Genomic DNA, 21,981 nt, shown 5'->3' on the forward strand with positions numbered 1-21,981 from the left:
GATTAGGATTTTTCAGCCTACCACTGATCAGCAATAAACGAGTTTGGTAAAGAAAAATAAAAGATCACCGATTTGATCAGAAGATGAAGCAACATATGTATTTAAAAAAACGAAAAAAATATTTACTTTACAGTCGATTGCTGCCATTCGCGTGTGATATTGACTGGGCCGGCCTACAAACACCCACAACGCTGATAAACATTAAATATAAAATATAATGTCTTATTTGATGGAGCCGATCAATTACGTCATTGATTGATTGGTCATGTTAACTCACTCACTGCCATTGACGGCTATAAAATTAATTTGAACTATTTCTATTTGTTTAACATTTTTTTTCCCACTTTTGTGAACAAGAGTATGAAAACCTAGAAAAAATATTGTTCATTAAAACTAGACTAAACTTAGATATAACATTTGTGATTAATCGTGAGTTAATTATTGAAATCATGCAATTAATTACAATAAAAAAAAGAATCGCCTGACGCGATTTAAAAAAGAAAAGATTATTAAAAATTTGGGGCATCAGTCGATGACATTTTTTAATCGTAATTAATTGCATGACTTCACCAGTTAACTCATGATTAATCGCAAATTTGATATCTGTTCTAAATGTACAATTAAAACAATTCTAGGTTTTCATACTCTTGTTAACAAAAGTAAAAAAAAATTTAAACTAATAGAAATAATTAAAATGAATTTTTGACGTCTATAGCCGTCAATGGCAGTGAATGAGTTAAAACATTACAGCTTAGCTGATCAGCAATTTTGCATAAAATGTAAAATATCGTCCGATCCAGCCGATCAGATCAGTGTAAAGTTTGATTATGAGTAAACAATTGTTTGTATTATTTTCATACAATTATATACATCTAATCATGCTTTGCAGTATAATTTGTTATTTCCATCAATCTAATAGCTAGAGACAAATGCAATTTTCATTCTTTTGTTTGTGAGACTCATGATTAATCGGAGGAACAAACTGTGAATACCAACGACCCTAATGGCTTCTTTAATATTTAAATACGGGCTCCAGGAGTGAGGAAACTTCTCGTCGAGTTTAGTCAAATCACTGATGAGCCTCTTTGGAGGGAAAACATTTACACGTTGATGAATTCCCGCTTCTGGAGCGAGTCCATGCTCATTTTAATTGATGGCTTTCTCCAAACATGTCAATTTGCTACAAAATGCTCACACATCTGTTTTAGTGACGATCATCGGGTCCTATTAATAATAATAATAACATGGGATTAATGAGGATGGTATCGGGTATGCGAGGGTGCACATTAATGGGGGGTCAAAGCCATCACGCTTAATGGTGTTGATTTGCCACATTTGGCTAAATTACATGGAATGAGTTGAATAAAGTGGCTGTGTGTGTAATGCTTGAGAAGGTAAGCCATTAAACTCATACCGGTGCGATTCAAGCTAACGGATCGTTTTGATAGGAGTGAGGTCATATAAGTGCTACCAATCTGAATTTTGAACAGGATTCCCCGAGCTAAAAATCTATGCACTCATCAGAATATGTAAAATATCCTTCAAAATGTCTCAGTGTGACATTCGAAAGTGCCCAGTCTTCTTTATTTATTTTTTATTTATTTTATTTTATTTTTTAATTTTTTCTGGAGAGCTCAGTATTGTTCATTCGGTAATTTTACCGATTTGATATGTCATCATCATTGCGCTCCTTTTTTTTCTTTTTTCTTTTGTGCCGAGTCTTCTAAATGCCCTGAGTAGATCATTGTCACGAGTTACTGTAGATGGTTGGAGGTAGAGTGAAAGCAGACACGTATCCCATATGATCTAGTTCAGCATCACTTATCTCTTCTTTATGGCCTAATTAGTTGACTAATCGCCGCCAAAGGACATCTTTTATTATTCTCAGCAGAGCAGTAGAGACTTTAAGACTAGCGGAGTGTGTAGGAAAAAGGCGTGGAGAGGGAGATAGTCTCAGGCACAGTACAAGGTTTGTCCTGTGCCTGAGACTGTTTGTTCTGTGCCTGTGGTCTTCTGCCATACAAAAGTCTTTTCCGTGTCCATTTTTGGAGTTTGGAGTTCTTCTTCCAGTTTTTTGTTGTTGTTTTTCTCCAGTCTTTATATCCTTGAATTTTGATGAAAATAAAATACTTTGAATCCTTGAAAACCTGTCCAATTGTTTCCAATTAAAAAAAAAAATTTAAAAATTTTTTTTAAGCAAATTTACAGAATTTTTTAAAGCAAATTTACTGAAAATGCGCAAAACGGACATGCGACTTATGCCCGCTTCCATCTGTTCTTTTTTTTGCAAATATTGAGAGGGGACTCCGCCGCTGTAGGTGGCGGTATACACCATAAAGATGGCATCCACCAGTAATCTAAAAGAAGAAGAAGAAGACAAGGAAGCAGCTGTTTGTTTTTGTAATTCTTGATAAACTGTAGCGTTTCTTTGCTGCTTTACATCTAAAATAGCGTTAATGTTCGCTTCTTTAATTAATTCCAAAAAGATTTCTGTTTCGTCGTCCCCCCCCAAACATACCTTACTTTATCGTCTGACATTGCTTTGGTTGCTTTGTGACGTAATATCCGGTCAAAACGTGCGATGTGTTTCCATAACCAAAATTTGCATGATCCTTTTTCCCGATACGCTTCAAAATCCACCCCCTCTAAGCCTAAAAACTTTTTTTGCGAATTTTGGGGCGCTTTTTAGAATTTGTAGCATTTCCGTTCAGTTTGAGTTTCACATTTCTTGAAAATTCAAATAAAAATGGGTTGGATGGAAACCTAACTAAATAGAAAATAAATTAAAAATAAAATAATAATATTCAAAATAATAGTGATGGCCTCTTAGGGGCAGTGTTGTGCCCAACATCCATGGTGTACACACAATGACATTGAAAGAAAGTTGTGATTCAGCACCATTAATGCAACTCGTTTTTCACAGATTGAGAATAATTTGTGTTTTTGAGTATTGTTTTTACTTATGTGTATGTGCTTTCACAGCATTTGAGTGTGAGCTTTCGTTATTTTGTAGGAATATTACTCCTAATTTTGCTGTTAGCATGTCAATGGGATTTTACATTGACTTTAGCAGTAGCGCTAGCGATGTTTTAAAAACGAAGCATGTCTCGTATTTAAATACACAATGTGTGTAATTCTTTTTTTGTGGCGTGCTCAGTTTTACAGTCATCTCCAACTGGTGTGCCATTAAACAGTTTGAAACACACTTTGACGGCAGAACCGCATTCACATCCCACATTTTCGACACAAACATGGTGCATTTAAGGCATTTTGACAACGTTGGGAACTTGTAAATGCTTTTGATTTATAATATTTTAAAAGTCAAGAGGAAAAAAAAACTACACATGAGAACAGGTTGTTTTTCTACTAACTAACTGGCAAACATGGACAGAAAAACAAAAGATCCTTCATGTTGGACTTTCACTTTTATTGTTTGAGTACACATGATTAACATTATCACTGATGAGATAAACACAAGTGAACTTTGCCCACAAGAAATAAAGCCATCTGTTTTTTACAGTGCATAATTTTCAATCATGTTAACAGTGTAGTATTTAATGTGAAAATTACCTTTGCACACTTAATTAGTTTCTCACTTGCCAACACATTCCACCTGTTCAAAGGCAAACCATTTGAAATGATAATAACAACAAAACGTTAAACATGACATTTTTGTCAAAGGGGTATTTTTCGGCAATGTGAGCGCCGCTGACAGTTACAGTGCCGGGTGTAAAATTTATGAGCACGGAGTAAAGGCTTTTTCTTGCATCACGCTGGAGTAAAAGTGACATATGTTGTCACCAAAAAAAAAAAAAGGTTTGCTATCATTTTGAAAGCGGCTACAGTACAATAATGACATTTTTTTTCATCTTATAAGTCACTCAAAACGGACGGACGGAAGTCACTCAAAAAGAACTAGGAAATAATAGAAATGTAATCAAACTGTTCCAGGGTCAACAATAGATTTTTTAATAGGTTTTAGGTGAACTAATGAATACATACACACACTCGCACGCACGCACATACACATACTCACCCACATACAAAAAAATAAAATAAAATAAAATAAAATAATAATAATAATTAAAAAAAATAAAAAATAAAAAAAAGAGAGAGAGCAATGATGATGATGACATGTCAAATCGGTAAAATTACCGAATGAACAATACTGAGCTCTCCAGAGAAAAAACAAAAAAAACTGTTCCAGGGTCAAATTGCAATCGCCGCCGTAAAAGAGGCAATGAATCCGAAGCAGTTTTGGGTATGAAAATGTGAATGCAGTTTGGAACGGCAAACTCACCGGAATTGAAACGTCCGCATTAAAGTAACGTCTCGTCGGTTTCGTGACAGGTGGTCATAAATGTGTGAAGCGCCGCACTTCATGTTCACGTCTTGCGTGACGTCATGCATGTCAGCGATATGGAATGTCGAGTTTGTGTGCAAAAGCTCGAAGCGTATTTGACTGTAAACGCTGCTCGGATTGATGTATGTAAATTGGTGGTTATGTTAATGTGATCACATTGGCATTTCCAACACCGTTTGATGCCTGGAATGCTGCTTTGCATTCTATCAGCAAGTGCATCACACAAAACCGACGCCACGGGGACATCAGCTATATGTGATACCCTTTCATGGGATGTCTTTTATTTCAACACGCTGCTATTGTCATTTTTACAGTTAATCTGCTGGATTCCCGCTCTGTGATGGGAGACCTCGGATGGGTGGCATACCCGAAAAATGGGGTGAGTGTGCATGAAAGTCATTCATTCACCATGAATAAGCGCATGGGGAAAAGTTATTGTGAAATGGCTGGATTTGTTATAGGAAAGTTAAAGGTCATTCAAGTTTTCAAGAACTCCTAGTTAATTATAAAGGGTGGATTAAATTTGAAAGTCGTCACTTAATTCTCAGGCCAAGAATTGGATTTCCATGTCGCGAGTGGATTTCCATGTCGCTAGTATTCCCCGTAGAAGGGCTAGTTAAAGATTGACTTGTTACTTTAAAAAGTAACTGAGTTACTTTACTGATTACTTGGTCTTAAAATTAACTGAGTTACTTTACTGATTACTTGGTCTTAAAAGTAACTGAGTTACTTTACTGATTACTTGATTTTAAAATAATGTAATTTAGATTACAAGTTACTTCATTAGTTACTTTCAGCAGACGCCGACAACTCCGCTTAACAAAAATGACAACTGCTTTTGCCAATACTTTACAAGTGCATTTTTAACACTAAGGATACAGCGTTAATTGAAATATGAAATAAAGAAAGACTTTTTGATTTTCTGTATTTCACTGAACATAAATGGTCTACTTGTTTTATATATATATATATATATATATATATATATATAAATATATATATATATATCCGTTCCGTTCCGTTCCATCTTCAATTCCGCTTATCCGGGGTCGGGTCGCGGGGGCAGCAGCTTTAGCAGGGAAGCCCAGATTTCCCTCTCCCCAGCCACTTCAGCCAGCTCCTCCCCTATATATATATATATATATATATATATATATTTAAAAAAAATCTTTCTAGACTTCACATATTCCAATATTTATGAAGTCAGTCTGTTTTGACCTCATATAATTAACTGGCAAAAGTTAATTTACTCAACTCTTGAGTGAATACCAATACCAAGTACCAATTCTGGTAGTACTTTTGATACGCGTCATTATTTATTATTGATAAATAACACAGTTGTCACGAAAGAACTAGCTATCCCAATATAGCATTTTTCCTTCAAATTGCATGAAATTAATTTTCAATTTTTCTATTAAGCCACAACAGACCGGCGCAAGTACTGATACCTTGAACTAAGCCCGAGTATCGATCCGATATACCGATACCTGGTATAGATACTGTACAAACATCAATGTTAGTCGTATTGTTGAATGCTCGTCTTGCAGTCAAATGTGTTATGATTCCTGGGATAAATATAATCTCCACAACATCATCCCAGAAAGCTCCATTTAATCCCCATTGATTATCCCATATATGGTAAAGGCTCCTGCTTGTAAATATTCAGGTATACCTGTCGTGCTGACCATAGTGATTTCTCACCTCTCTTTTTTTTTCTTCTAAATTCTAATCACGGCTCCTCTAAGGCTGCTTGTTGCTCGATGGTGGAGATGTGCTTAAACTGCAGACATATTTACAGTCATATTAATCCAGTGTGATTATGCCTCATGGTTTTATCCAAGTGCGTATATATCTACATTCATGAGAGATGGTAAATAAAAGACCCCCTAACAACATTTTCACATATTAAATGTTTTTTTTAATTTAGTGCAAGCTGGTGTTTGTTTTCTATTTAACATATTGTGTCATGATAAAATGATTTGTGGGAGGAACAGGAATTACTGTTGTTCGCTAGTAGAATTCTTATTGTGGAAGCTGTTTACAATGGAACCAATCTGGAGCGCCCTCTATTAGTTTGCGCACACACACACATACCGGCATCCACACACACACACACACCGACTTGGCAGCAGCAGTCTTCTACGGCTAAATAAGATGTTAAGGAGGGGGATTTTTTTGGGCTCGTATTCCAGATGGTTTGTTTCATTCTCCTCCTCCTCCATCCACACTCGTATCTTTTACATTGGCTTCTTCTATCTATCCTGTTTGCCTCCCGTTTCTCCTCATGTCCTTGTTGCCATCTGCTTGTCGTTTTATCTCGCCATCCTTCCTATTCTCTTGTCTGCGCTCCCCACCAAATGCTTCGGTTTGCTTTCAACACAAAGCACATGGAAGGTGCGTTTAAGGACAGGCCTACTCGGTCCCATTATCATTTTAATGCAGATTTTCCGTTCAAAGTCAACCGTGTACGACACTTTTTAATTAAAGGAGCAATATTTTATGAAAAACAGTTATAAAGGCTTGATATCAAGAACATAAATCTACCTTTTCAGCAGCCATCTCTGAATGTTGTTTGTATATATTTCATATCCAAGTGCATGTTGAAAAAATGGAGGACAAGCCATTTTGTTTGCCGCAGATATTGTGTATGAAGGACCAAAACATGCAAGAGTAAAGTTAAGTCAAATGATTTTATTTATGTAGCCCTTACTCACAAAAGAGTCTCAAAGGGTTTCACAGGCCCTAAATTGACTATGATTGTTGACATCCCATGATGCAATCCCCCAATTGGGCAAAGAAAAATTCATTTTGGGGAAAAAGAAGAAAAAAGAAGATCCATTTGAGGTTTAAGCGCAATTAAAAAAAAAAAGAAGTTATAATTCCAACGTGCCAGTACGCCACAGTGGCCTGGATGGCGAGGGTCCTTCATAGCTGCTTGCAGCTCTAGTTAGGGCCCGAGCAGCGACCGCTGCGAGTTCCCTATTGTTTTTGTGCCACTATTTTTTTTTTAATTTTTATAGTGGTAGCGCAATTACTAGTTTTATAGCGCAATTACTTGTAATTCCTGCACTGGGGGAATTCCAGTCGCAACGCACCAGACACGTCCACGTCAAAATCTAGCAGCAATAAATGTAACAATAATGCATATATTTGTGGAGACTGGGGTCAAGTTTTATTTTACAATTTTTTAAATGTGCAGAATTGCACGAGGCACTTAATGTTAAATATTAGATCGTTTTTAATATGAAAAGAAAAATGCATTGAGCTGTAACCGTTTTACAACTGCAATTATGCCATCTAGTGGCAGAAAAATGACCTCAACACAAATCAAAGAAAACACAAAGCACATTACAAGTATAAAATATAAGTTGGAGTAAAAAAGAAAAACGAGAATAGGGAGAAAGAAAAGAGTTTATATGTTCAAAAGTTTTTATTTTATTTATTTTTTTATTTTTTTTTGTTTTTACAGTACAGAACAGTACATCAATTTTATGAATTATTATGAAGTTACTGTATCAATGACTAAAAGATGTAGCTGTGTTTCTATTAATTATTATTTTTTAAACTTTTATGTTAAAAGAGTATAAAACTTTTTTATGGCACATTTTATTGTACATTTAGAATAGATATAAAATTTGCAATTAATCGTGAGTTAACTATTGAAGTCATGCGATCAATTATGATTAAAAATTTAAATCGCTTGACACCCCTAATTTATTGATTTATTTATTCATTTGATTTGTAATTGTCGAAGCATGTGGTAGTGTTAATTTTATCCACCATTTTTAAAATTTTGTCTCAGTTTGAGTCCAGTTTCAAACATGCTTGTTAGTTTTCATCATAGTCATACGTAGTCAACCTCATCCTGTTTTTATTTCGTTAACATTTAGTCGACTATAAATCTAGCATTTTAGTCTTTGTTTTAGCCAAAGGAAAACGTAATTTTATTTGTCTAGTTTGAGTCAACAAAAACGGTCAACATTTTATTCTAGTTTTAGTCAGGACAATCACTTAACCGTTAGTTAACGGTCGGAGCAACATTAGCAACAATGTTGGAGCGTTGTAGCCGTTAATATTACATTATACTATAGTTTATTATTTTTTATTTTTTTTACCTTTCATCTGTGAATCCACCTCCTGTCTATCCCACGTGTTTGTGTTTGTTGCACTAGCTAGCTGCAAATTTGAAAGCGGGGGGAGGGGGGGGTCACAGTGACAGATTAGCAGAGATAAGATCTTACAAAATAATATAATTTTCGTCTCATTTTTGTTCACGAAGTAAAACGTCCATAGATTTAAGTCCAGTTTTTTTTAAGTGAAGTACATTTTCGCCTCGTCTTTGTTAGTTGATGAAAATGCATACTGATTTAGACCCAGTTATTGTTTATTAATGAAGGAAATTAACACTAGCATGTGGGAGCGCTAAAAGTATGTATTGTACATTAAAAATGAAAAAAAACTCTCCTATGGTCTCTTTATATCGCAGAAGTACACAGCTTGTAGACGGGTCTGGAATGTATCCTCCACAATAAACAGGGACTAATGTACTCCCAATGCACCATATGCTTTCAAAAATTGTTGCAATCTGTAATTTTCTTAACTTTAACGTGAAGCGTTTCATGCGGTTACCAACAGATTGATATGCCAGCGTCGCGCCAACCGTTGTAAAAGAAAGACAAAACGAGCACAACGTGGATATTTAGAGTTTTTGGATGGAAGTCAACCCTGAAATATTTGCAAGTTACGGCCAGGCCGCAAAAAAAGCAAGTTCTGGCAAGAACACTTAACTTTGTTCTTTCTTCCATTGGGACCATCCCTCCTCCATTTCGACTCCCATATTGTGTCGGAGAGTGATGGCAGATTAGCTGAGCTGCTGCTCGCATGCCATTTCGTAAAGGCTTTTATCGACTGCATCTTCAAGCGAAAAAAAATAATAAAAGAGGGCACTATAAAAGGGATGGTTGTCACAATAAGGATTATTTTTCCCCATCAGCTCCATCCATGTCACCTGTCTCCGTTATTCTAACCAAAACCAGGCCCATTTTGATCCGTTATCTGCGCCGTCATCTACTGGACTCATCAAGCGTGTTGACAAAGGCTGACTGATGGAAATATTTGGGCTTTAAAAACTGAAGCTGAAAACTCACGTGGCAACTGATTGCCAGCTGCCAGCTGGCGTGAGATTGGAGGGAACAAAACAACTCTCAGAACAGGCAGGCTACAGTGGCTACTTACTTTTTTTCACACCTCGAAATCTGATGGGGTTTGGTGCATGCTTGGAATATGAACTGCCTTTCTGTGGAGGCCTCACGGTTGAATGATTTGAAAATCAAAATCTGGCAAGAAAACGACAGTAAATGTTGTACAGAGACGATTTATTGCAGGGGATATGTTCAAAACCTGTACTAGAGAAAAATCTATATAATTAATCAATATTATATACTATTAACTCATTCACTGCCATTGACGGTTATAGACGTCAAATATTCATTTTAACTATTTCTATTAGTTTAACTTTTTTTCCCCCCTCTTTTGTTAACATGAGTATGAAAACCTAAATTTTTTTTATTGTACATTTAGAACAGATATAAAATTTGTGATTAATCGTGAGTTAACTCATGAAGTCATTCAATTAATTATGATTAAAAATTTAAATCGGCTGATTTTTTAATAATCTTTTCTTTTTTTTAAATCGCGTCAGGCGATTAATTTTTTTTTAATTGTAATTAATCGCATGACTTCAATAGTTAACTCACGATTAATCATAAATTTTATATCTGCTCTAAATGTTCAATAAAAAACAATTTTTAGGTTTTCATACTCTCGTTAACAAAAGTGGAAAAAAATGTTAAACTAAATGAATTTTTGACGTCAATAGCCGTCAATGGCAGTAAATTAGTTAATATTGTTTACATGATATGTGTTTTTGTTGGTTTTGTCTTGTTGATATGTGTTTTTGTTGGTTTTGTCCTGTTGTCCATGTCTGTGCTCGTTATCCCGGTCCTTTTTGTTGACCAATCAGCTCCTTCAGCCACGCGTGTCTTGTCAACCAGGTGGTCCTCGTTACCTCGTCAGTTTCTTGTATTTACGTTTCCTGGTTGGACTGAAGATGACATCAGTGTTGCTCAGGGCTCAGGCGACGACCAATCGCAGCTCACCTGTTTTCTGAAGCAGAGCTGTGATTGGTTGTTACCTGACGTCATCTTCAGTCAACAGCAAGTGGCAAAATGGCCGCTCCCTAAAATGGCTAAAAATGGCAGGATTTTGCTTCATAACTCTTATTCCACAAATGTTATATTAATCAGAATGTCATTTAGACTAGTGAAGTCACACATAACATATTATTGTCAAGAAATGTTTAAGGTTGACTTTAATGTCATAACTGCTTTGCGCTTGCATTATAATCATCACATGACCAAACCAAAATGTTATGGTAACGAGCAAAACTACAGGTTGAGGACATGATGGACCATTTTTAGCATTTATGTACGTATTTTGGGCGACATTTAGTTTTTTAAATTAACCTTATTACTTAAAACTAACTAACTTTCTGACTGCACTATTAGCAAAACTAACAGACTTCCAGGCACTCATGCTGGTTTATATAAAATCCTTTCATCCTAGACAAAGAACACATCTGGCAGTCTGAGAGCGTGATCTCCTTCACTTTTCTAAGGTCCCGATTCAAACCATTTGTATGTAAACTTACACGTGATCACTCTTCAGCTCAAGTTGAAGATTTGATCACTGTTCACCTGCTGCCTGTCCTCCGCTCTCAAAATCTCCCCCACCAGCTCGTCTATGAAAACACATTGGCGCAACGACGGATTCACTCGCCTGAACAAAAATTCAGGCATGCGTCGACTGTCTTGCTGATTCAGCACGAGAAGCCCGAGATAAGGGCGGACGAGTGACAAAAGTGCTGAACACACACATACACAGTCACAAAAATGGCTGATGGTTAAGCACCAATGCTCAATGGCAGACTACCAGCTTGAATCTAAAACGAGGAGAAAGTTGAACGATGTTAAATATTAATGACCTTCACTTACTCTTCATTATTGTAGATTTTTCTTTATAATGAGTCGAATTTGCATGTGCATGAGGACGACATTGTTGGTGCCCTTTTGTTAAAACCCCTAAATATTCTTTACAAAAATATGTTAAATGTGCTTTCACGAGTCTAAATACAGCATTCTGATTAATATTGCATTTGTGGAATATGAATTAAGCGGTAAAATCCACCTGTTTTCATGCATCTCTGGAGGCGGCCATTTTGTCTCGTGCTGTCAACTGAAAATGACTAATCACTGTTTTCCGAGTTTGGTTCACGTGACATTTGCAAGCTGAGCCGTGATTGGTTGTTTCCTGGGCCCAAAGCAACTGTGATGTCATTTTCACATGTCGGCAAGTGACAAAATGGCCGCCCTCTGAGTTGGCTAAAGACAGGTGGATTTAGCTTTTTTGGGACTTTTTTTTTTGGTGGGGGGGGGGTGCTCTCTCCATGTCCCCATGTCCTCTTAAAGGAGCAAAATATTTTACAGGTAGTATGAAGAGCTAAACCTAGCTAGGAAATCTAGACCTGTGATGTTGTGTATTTTAAACCGTGTGATTAAAGCAATAATAGAGGACACGTAGTAGCAACATGATTATAGTGATGGACAGCAGAGTCAGCTGGGAAGTTTGAAAAAAAAAAAAAAAAAGTGAGGGTGTTGCCAGTGGTGGTCGCGGTGGTGTTTATTTCATGGATAAAGAGCGGGGAGGGCCGTTCTATTACAGTGTCATGGCGGTCAGCTGTAATAGGCGGTAATAATAAGTTGGAGACAGCTTCGCAGTGCCGGGAGGGCACTCGGCGCAGCCGCGGGGGGTCCGCTGACTGATGTGACAAACACGCATGCACGTAATAGTCAGCAAAACAAACACACACACTAATGAGGAGCTGGAGGGAAGCCTACAGGGACTCTGGAGTGTTTGCATGCCAGTGATAAGGACGGCAAGTGGAGCAGGATGCTGAGGTGAAATAGAGGCTGAACGGATGAACCTCCGGTGATCAAAACCTTGTCATTATTTTCCCAACTCTTCAGAGCAACGTCTGCGATTTATGTGGAATATTTTGCTGCATTTCTGTTACAGAGAAGATAAATCTCTTGTCTTGATGTCTTGAGGGGGTTAATTGAACTGCATCAAAAGGGAAGTTGGTACAGTGAGATTTAAGTTTTATATATTTTTTGTTTGTACCTCAATTACTTATTATCCCTTAAGGGTAACATGCGTTCTTCTAGATGTTTTATTTTTTAATTTTTTTTTTTATCACAGAGCTCCAGATCACAGACATGCATGCGAGAAGAGAGTGAAATAGGCACACAATCACTGATTTTCAGGGGTTTTAGGTTGTGGGATCGGTGCCTTGCTCAAGGGCACCTCAACAGCACACAGTCAATTCTGTAGAGTATATTTGACTCTATTTAGAGCGGGACCAAATAGACTCAGTTTTAGAGTCATAGTTACACTTGGAAGAGAGTTAAAATAAAGAATTGAAGGGAAAAAAAAACCTAATAAAAGTCACTCAAGGGTTGAGGAACAAACTGGTGTGATTCTGAGTATGGTTGTTCGTCTTTGTGTGCCCTGCGATTGGCTGGCAACCAGTTCAGGGTGTACCCCGCCTACTGCCCGAAGCCAGCTGGGATAGGCTCCAGGATAGGCTATATATATATATATATATATATATATATATATATATATATATATATATATATATATATATGTCTCTATATATATATATATATAATTGTCTTAATTTTTGAATAAAGGTATCCCAGCATGATAACTTTTTTATATGATTGTAAGTCAGCAGTGGTTTAAATAAATCAAGTGAATTCTTGACTTAAGAAATTAAGAAACTTAAAAAGTGTGATCTTGTTCTGCCGATACCGTTCAGCTCAAAATCACGTGATCGTTGCAATTTCTCAATTCTCCCTAGGGGATGAATAAAGTTATATTGAATTGAATTGAATTGAATAAATGGTTGGAATTTTGCTTTCAAATTATGAATCGAAAATAACTTCTTTTTTTTATAAACACTCACCATCAGGTCCACCTCCACAACTTAATAACGTCCTCTATGAAATCTGTATCACACGGTCATACTAAAAGGCAACCGAAATGGTGAAAACATTATTCATAATGACCTAATACAGTTCTATTCCACAGCAATTTACGACCACAATAATGGAACATATTGATAAATGATTACCTCTTAATTAAAACAAAACATTTAAGCTTGTGTCACATTAGTCAAGTGGACCTAAATAAATATCCGTTGAGGATTTATTTAAATGTAAACCAGTATTGCCGTTTTGTTTCATTTTACCACCAATTAGACACTATTTATTGAGACTCGTTGTGTCCGTGCTCACTGGTCGCCTCATGCCTCAATGCCTAACACTAATTCACTAATCATACTCTTAATTAAAGTTTTAATGGCAAGGGCCTTGTCTCTATTCTTTGTTTCTCGTCAAACAAATTGGTCTTTGATGACTTATTAACTTGGTTCATCGGAATGTATTTAGCTCCCATCACGTTCGTAATACAAGATTTTTTGCTGCAGGGGTTCCAGCATGTCAATGTCTGTGTATGTGTGTTTGTATGTGTGCTAAGCTGCGTGTGTGAAGCTCACTGAAGGCTGCAGGATCTGTGTGTCATCTAACCAGTAAGAAGCTTAATGTCTGCGCAGGGGCTCCGGTCTGGGACGCATAACTGTCGCGAAAACCCATAAGCATGCGCGTATGTTCAATTCTTACTAGCAGCAAAATCAAAATCAAAATCAATCAACAATACTGTCTACAATACGGAAATGGCCCAACAAAGTGGATGATTACGACCTAAACAAAAGGAAGAAAGATGGGGAGAAATGAAAAGTAATCAGGTGGAAGAAGAGTGACGCAGAGAGACGGGGGGGAGACAAAGGCACAAGGTTGTGTACAGCAGCCGCAGAAAGGATGATTAATATGGGCTATTAAGCTATAACACCAGATCATAGTCTGCTCCCTCTGGCCATATTACGCTGACATGATAAAGCGCCTGTATTAGCCATGGGAGAGTGCTAGCGATGCAGATAATAGCCACATCCCAGGAGAGTTGCAGAAGGAATTAATGCCACTGTCTGACACATACACACACTGGGAATTGTTCGCATCCAAACTCTCTAAATGCACACACACACACACACAGTTGGGTTTACATGTCTAGTGGGGATATTTGATTGACATAATGCATTTCCTAGCCGCTTCCCCAACCATCAAAAATGATTGCCTACCCCCATTCCTTACCCTAATCTCAACCATAACCCAATTCAAACCTAAACTCTAAAACCAAGTCGTGACCCTCAAAAAGAGGTTTGGACTCAGGGGGACCACCAAAATGTCCCCACAAGGACACGTGGTCCCCACAATGATAGTAAAAACCCAGAAAATAGTCCCCATGATGTGATATAAACCCGCACACACACACACACACACACACACGTAGTTGGGTTTACATGTCTAGTGGGGATATTTGATTGCCTAACCCTATTCCTTACCCTAACCTCAACCATAACCCAATTCAAACCTAAACTCTAAAACCAAGTTTTGACCCTCAAAAGGAGGTTTGGACTCATGGGGACCACCAAAATGTCCCCACAAGGACACGTGGTCCCCACAATGATAGTAAAAAAACAGAAAATTGTCCCCATGATGTGATATAAACCCGCACATGCACACACAGTTGGGTTTACATGTCTAGTGGGGACATCTTCATTGAAACAATGCGTTTCCTAGCCACTTCCCCTAACCCCACCCAAAAAAAAAAAAGATTGCCTACCCCCATTCCTTACCCTAACCTCAACCATAACCCAATTCAAACCTAAACTCTAAAACCACGTTTTGACCCTCAAAAAGAGGTTTGGACTCATGGGGACCACCAAAATGTCCCCACAAGGACACGTGGTCCCCACAATGGTAGTAAAAACCCAGAAAATTGTCCCCATGATGTCATATAAACACGCACACACACAGTTGGGTTTACATGTCTAGTGGGGACATCTTCATTGAAACAATGCATTTCCTAGCCACTTCCCGTAACCCCCCCCCCCCCCCCCCAAAAAAAAAAAGATTGCCTAACCTCGTTCCTTACCCTAACCTCAACCATAACCCAATTCAAACCTTAACTCTAAAACCAAGTTTTGACCCTCAAAAGGAGGTTTGGACTCATGGGGACCACCAAAATGTCCCCACAATGATAGTAAAAACCCAGAAAAATGGTCCCCATGACGTGATATAAACCCGCACACACACTCAGGGATGACTAGACTGTAACTTTTCAGCAGGTTTGGCTGTTCAAGACTCACAGATGAGCTCATCTACAAGTATGCTAATTCAAAAAAAATTTGCTGTCAGGAACGCCGCCCCTCGTTTATGGTAAATGTATAAACTCCTAACTCCCTCTACTCTTTTGGACTGAGGGGAAATGAGGTGGAAGGGATGAGGATTAGTTTGCTATCCACATTGAGCCACTCACAGCTTTTTATATACTTTCCTCTTTCCATGTTAAGCCTCGTAAAAGGGCTTCGCCGTGCCTCATTTTGACTCGATTTTCATGGTTCTTACTCTCTTCACCTGTGTATAATGTTAAATCATTTAACTTCCTCAAAACGCAGATGAATGCTTGAAATGGTTTCCAAACCGGCCCGTAATGGTCTGGAGCCTTTGTGAAGCTATTTGTGATGAAATGTAATCTGAGAAACCCTGTTAGATTTGATGATTTAAAACTAGACTAATAGCCTTTCTGCCGTTAGCTAATGCTAATAGCTGAATGCTAAGATTTGAATGCATGTGGAATGCTTATGAACTAAATTGAGAGATAAATTATAAAATTATGACCTCCTGCTGCTATCAGACACCTGGTAATGATGTTAAGTTATATATATGGAAGTGAGCGTGGAAAGTGATATCAAGTTCAATGTCTGTCCCATTAAAAAATGAATGGGGAAAAGTTATTTAATGTTAAATTGTGCGACTACTGTAAGTCATGTGGAATCAGACAATATTTACCTTGGGAGGCGTGAATATTTGAAGCAAGTTGAAATTTGAACAATGTAAATCGGTTTGTGGAATGCTTCCGCGTTCCCACAATCAATAAAGTTCTTAACACACTGATTTTGAAGAAGAGAAATTGTGTCCATTAGGGGTGTTAGAAAAAATCGATTCGGCAATATATCGCGATATTACAGCGCACAATTCTTGAATCGATTCGATATGCGGCCGAATCGATTTTTAAACATCAATTTTTTAATCGGAATATTCAACAAAACGTCTTGCTTAGGGTTAGTATTCACACATTAAGCATGGAAAATTTTTATTTTAATGGAACATTAAGCCTCCACGTTGAGAGGAACCAGTTGAGGTGGCTCGGGCATCTGGTTCGGATGCCCCCTGGACGCCTCCCTGGGGAGGTGTCCCGGTCATGTCCTACCGGCGGGAGGCCCCGGGGACGACCCAGGACACGCTGGAGAGACTATGTCTCTCGGCTGGCCTGGGAACGCCTTGGGATCCCGTCGGAGGAGCTGTCTGAAGTGGCTGGGGAGAGGCAAGTCTGGGCTTCCCTGCTAAAGCTGCTGCCCCCGCGACCCGACCCCGGATAACCGGAAGAAGACGGACGGACGGACATTAAGCCTTAATATTTTATTTCAGTGCTGTTCAGACATGAAAAAGGCTGCAACCTGAATTTTCAGATAAATAAATACATTTTCATACAAATCTTACAGTGTACATGTTGACGTTTACTCATTAGTATTTTCTAAATTTGAGTAAAAAAAAATCAAAAATAATCAATTTATAGATTTGTACCGGGATTAATCGGTATCGAATCGAATCGTGACCCATGAATCGTGATACGAATCGAATCGCCAGGTACTAGGCAACTAGTGTCCATGGAGTCTGACTTGAGTTTTTTTCTTCTATTCCTGCACCAGTGGGAAGAAATCGGGGAAGTCGACGAAGACTACGCCCCCATCCACACCTACCAAGTGTGTCGGGTCATGGAGCAGAACCAGAACAACTGGCTTCACACCAACTGGATACTGACCGAGGGAGCCCAGCGGGTTTACATCGAGCTCAAGTTCACCCTGAGAGACTGCAACAGCCTCCCCGGAGGCGTGGGAACTTGCAAGGAGACGTTTAACATGTATTACTATGAAACGGACGGGGGTGAATTGGAGGATGGAGAAATGGGGGACGGCGAGGGGATCACGGAGGAGGAAGACAGAGCGTTGAAAGAGAGCCAGTACATCAAAATCGACACCATCGCGGCTGACGAGAGCTTCACTGAGCTTGACCTCGGGGATCGGGTCATGAAGCTCAACACCGAAGTCCGCGATTTGGGCCCTTTGACCCGCAAGGGCTTCTTCTTGGCCTTTCAGGATTTGGGAGCCTGCATCGCTCTCGTTTCCGTGCGGGTTTTCTACAAACGGTGCCCGCTTCTTGTGAAGAGCCTGGCCGAGTTCTCCGATACCATCCCGGGTTCGGAGGCCTCGCAGTTAGTGGAGGTGGTGGGTCGCTGCATCAACAATTCTCTGCCGTTATACGAGCCTCCCAGGATGCATTGCAGCACCGAGGGCGAATGGCTGGTTCCCATCGGGAAGTGCGTCTGCCAGCCGGGATTTGAAGAAATCCTCGGATCCTGTCAAGGTGAGCACAAAAAACTTTGCTTAACTTGTGATCGCGTTGCCTGCTTTTGTTCATCTGGTGTCTTTATTTATCCGAGAGTGTTTTTTTTTTTTGTTTTTTTTACTGAGTGCATGTTTTTTCTTGGCTTAGTGGAGGGTTTGTTTCCCCTGAGCCTCGAAGCACTTTGCTGCTCTCTTACAGTTGCCTTTCCGCTAAGCCTGAAGCCAAACATTCCCACCTCCGACGTCAACTGACATTCCCATGTGCACGCTGTCCTCTCTTGTTTTCTCCGATGCTCTTTTTAACAAGACCGTCTGCGCGCTGTCACAGCATATATGCGATTATCGTTGTTATTCTGTACATCTTTAAGAAAAGTTCTGACCACGCAAGCACAAAAAAATCACTCAATTCTCAAACGACAAGCAACACTTGAGACGAAAACCCACATGCTTTTTTTTTTTTAGTTTCTTGTCATTCGCCAGCAAAACGGGCACCCTCCTCTGAAATAATTTTGGGGTTTTCGAGACATTCCTCAACGTTGTTGTTTAAAATGTTTGGATACGCCGAGTAAATTGAAGCCATAACTTGCTGAGGGACGAACGTTTAGCGATGCTAGCGAATGCTGATTTCCTGTCAGGGTTCGTTCAAGTTCGTAACGTTCTCTTATTTTAAGGTATCAATTCTCGTGACGGTGGCCAATTTCAGTATCAGCCGCCCACTTGTGGCCGAAATTAGAAGGTTAGAAAATTACACATTATGTTATGCAATTTTAAAGAAAAATGCTATACGGTATAAAATGATCTCTAATTGTTTTTGGGTGAATTTTATGTTGTATATATTTTTTTATGTGTATCAAACACCATTTCCACCAAATGGTTTGATTTGTATCAGACTCGAACTGAGCTAACTTTCAGTTACCCTTCTTTAGGTTGCCAGGTGCAGTGGAAAAACAGCTAACGAGGTAGCTAGCTAGATAGCTAATTGCTCAACAGAGAATTGTTCACCTTTTTTTTTTTTTAGATTTACAATAAAATAAATTGAATATTTCTTTACACACTTACAGTACAGTTTTGTCTTTTTTGTATAAACCGTATTTGAATAATTTATTTAGGCACTGTCTCATGCTGCAGTGTGGCTATTTGCATGTTGTAGCTAGCTAGCGCTGAACCATTTGGCGGAAACAGTCATACCGTTAAGTGAAATATAAGGTCAAATTTGTAAATGACGCCAACCTATAAATTAACTTTGGATAGCAGTTTTATCAGAATCAAACCTCTTACTAACAAAAAAGAAAAATTCAGCGCAAAAGACTTTTGAGTCATTCTTTGCTAGCTCAGGCTACATCTCGACCCGATTATCCGCTTGATCTTGAATCCAAGTACCAAGAAAACTTTTCTATACAATCACTTTAAAGTGCTCTGTTCTTTCCCAAACAGTTACTGGGACCTTTTGACTGTATCACAATCCTAGACTAGTATTTCACGCACATGTTCCCGCTCCATCGCGCACTTGAGTCGTTAGTCATTTGGGGTTCAGTGTTGCTCAAGGACAAACAATATGAGCTGTGGAGCTCAGCGAGTCGAGTGACCTTCTGATTACAAGACAGCCAATCTACCCCCCATGTGTGCCCCGCCGGTCCACTTTGTTGTTCCATTGTCCCCAAGCTGTGTGGCGGGTTTTTATCAAGGACCATTTAGCACGTCTAGTTTTCCATCGCGCAACCCTCCCGGAAAGTCGCGATAAACTACTTTAAATTACTTTGCCGGCTTCACTTCAGTTTGTGATTAAAACCCTGGAGAACACACAGGGTCAAATTTGGCCCCTATAAATTCTGCTACTCAAATAACAAAGACCTTTTTTTTTTTTTACAAATTTTACTTCAAAAGTCCAGAGTGCCACTTCTGACCCCTGCATGGGGCCATCTAGTGGATGAATATTGCACTTACATGAGCCAGAGTGGCGGTGACAAGATGGCTGCCAACATGCTGTTTTGTTGAGCTGGAAATCAATCCAAGCAAAACCATCTTCTCAGCAAACCATCAGATGGTAAAATTGTGTTTTTTTTTTTGTTAATCTATTTCATATCATGTTGCAGAATGCCTAGGAGTATGTTTTATATATATATATTTTGATAAATTAGCAACTCTGAGCTAGTTCAAAAAACAAGGGTTAAAATTTAAAAAAATATAAATATAAATAAATATAAATATATTTTGTTGTTCAGTGAACTTATAGCAGTCATTTAATGTATAATTCATGATTTTCCAAAGAAGAAAAGGGTTCTTGGGTTCTCCAGGGTTAAATGCGACAAGCTAATATGTAGCGTAACAAGCTTAAAACCACATCTGAGGAAATAGGGTGTCATAGGAGTAAAATGAGTTACTTGAGAAGACTTGTAAATTCAATTTCTCATAAAGGCGTGGTGCGAATATCAGCGTTTTATAACTGACAGCACAAAGTGCAGACCACGTTTTGTCTGAGCCTCAAGGAGAATTTCTCCTTCTGGCATGAAAACCACAAAAACAAATTTGGCTGTCAACGTAAAATACAATGTGAGTCCCGTGTCTTTGCTGCCTTTTTTAGGGCACGGACATTTGAAGGTTACGGAACATTACGTGCTGTTCATTTGAACGCGTATTAGTGTTTTCCGCTTCAGGAGGAAAAAGTTGTGTTAAATGCTAATTATTACTGCTTGTTCAACATTCATTTCGGCATAAAAGATGTCTCACTGCTCGCCAGTGCACATGGCTGGCATCGGCGATGGAGCAAAACAAATAAATGTGACTCGTCGAACGATTAATGAAGCTACAGTAGTTTTTACGCTTCTGCATGCAAATGAGGCTGTCACTCTGCCAGCTCTCTGAAAGGTTCTAATGAGAAAGAAAATATTTTCTCCATTTGAGTTTGATATCTGTGTCGTGTGTTTGTTGTTGTGTTTGTTTTGCGAGGACTTCCAGAGAGTTTATTTGAAAACAAGCTGAAAAAGATTTTGGGAGGCGGGGGCTGAATGTAGATCAAATATATTTAAATTATAGTATTTTGCTGTCTACCCCTAGGCGTTATTGTGACCATTTTTTGGCTTTTTGTTGGTTCTGACCAAGCCATTTCAAAATAAAATACTGCCCACGGGTTAAGAATCATTCTCCAGTCACGTGTGTGACGTTCAAGCTAAAGGTAATAATTGAGAACTTATAAATTCTCAGCTACAGTATTTAGTGTGTCTTAGTTTAGCTCTGTCAGCACATGTAAGTAGTTTCACTTTCTGAGATTATACTGAGGCAAATGTGCTGCGTTTCAAATTTTGCGAAGTTCGCTTAATCAAGTGAAAAACTCAGAGAGGACAAAAACAATGAAAAATACAAGAAATGCGATATCACCTAACACGTTATTAAACTATAATTTAAAAAAAATATGAATAACCAAAAGTAAGTGTATAAGAAAAAAAAAAAGTTGTGTGTGTCACATGACCAAGTGTGAAATATAATAATAATAATAAACAATATTATACAGTCAGTTTGGCTGACGCCAATGCAAAGTAGTAAGCCGAACATTGTTCACCAGTGACCCCACAGTTACGTACGGCTCGGAAATTTTTTATAATATGCGGTTGCCACGGCAACGGCTATAAAGTTTTGCATTCACTTCAATTTAGACCTTTCTTGCTGTTTTAAAAAGAGAGGCGATGCTGTGAAAATAATCCAATTGCACATTATTGCCACGTCCAGCCTATTCAGCACCTGTTTTAAGCACGCATGCCTGACTGAGTGGGAATTGCTGCAGGTCAGAGGGCAACACAATCTGGGGAAAATGTTGCCCGCTGCCTAGCCGAGCATGATTTAACGCGGTCTTTGTAAACGTGGGACACAACCGGCGGTGGGCAGCTCGTTCGCACCTCCTTTGTCTCGCTCTCGTTTT

At 38.6% G+C, this 21,981-nt stretch overlaps 1 protein-coding gene across 1 annotated transcript in view; it reads left to right on the plus strand.

Annotated features, from left to right (window-relative positions):
• epha5 (EPH receptor A5) overlaps positions 1-21,981 on the plus strand; it is an 80,536-nt gene that overhangs the window by 1,970 nt on the left and 56,585 nt on the right. Inside the window, exons 2-3 of the mRNA XM_077585620.1 lie at positions 4,678-4,742; positions 17,373-18,087. Coding sequence (XP_077441746.1) covers positions 4,678-4,742; positions 17,373-18,087 — 780 coding nt within the window. The remainder of the gene's footprint in view (positions 1-4,677; positions 4,743-17,372; positions 18,088-21,981) is intronic.

The sequence above is a fragment of the Vanacampus margaritifer genome, chromosome 14, assembly GCF_051991255.1.
Source record: "Vanacampus margaritifer isolate UIUO_Vmar chromosome 14, RoL_Vmar_1.0, whole genome shotgun sequence".
In the NCBI taxonomy this organism is placed as follows: Eukaryota; Metazoa; Chordata; class Actinopteri; order Syngnathiformes; family Syngnathidae; genus Vanacampus; species Vanacampus margaritifer.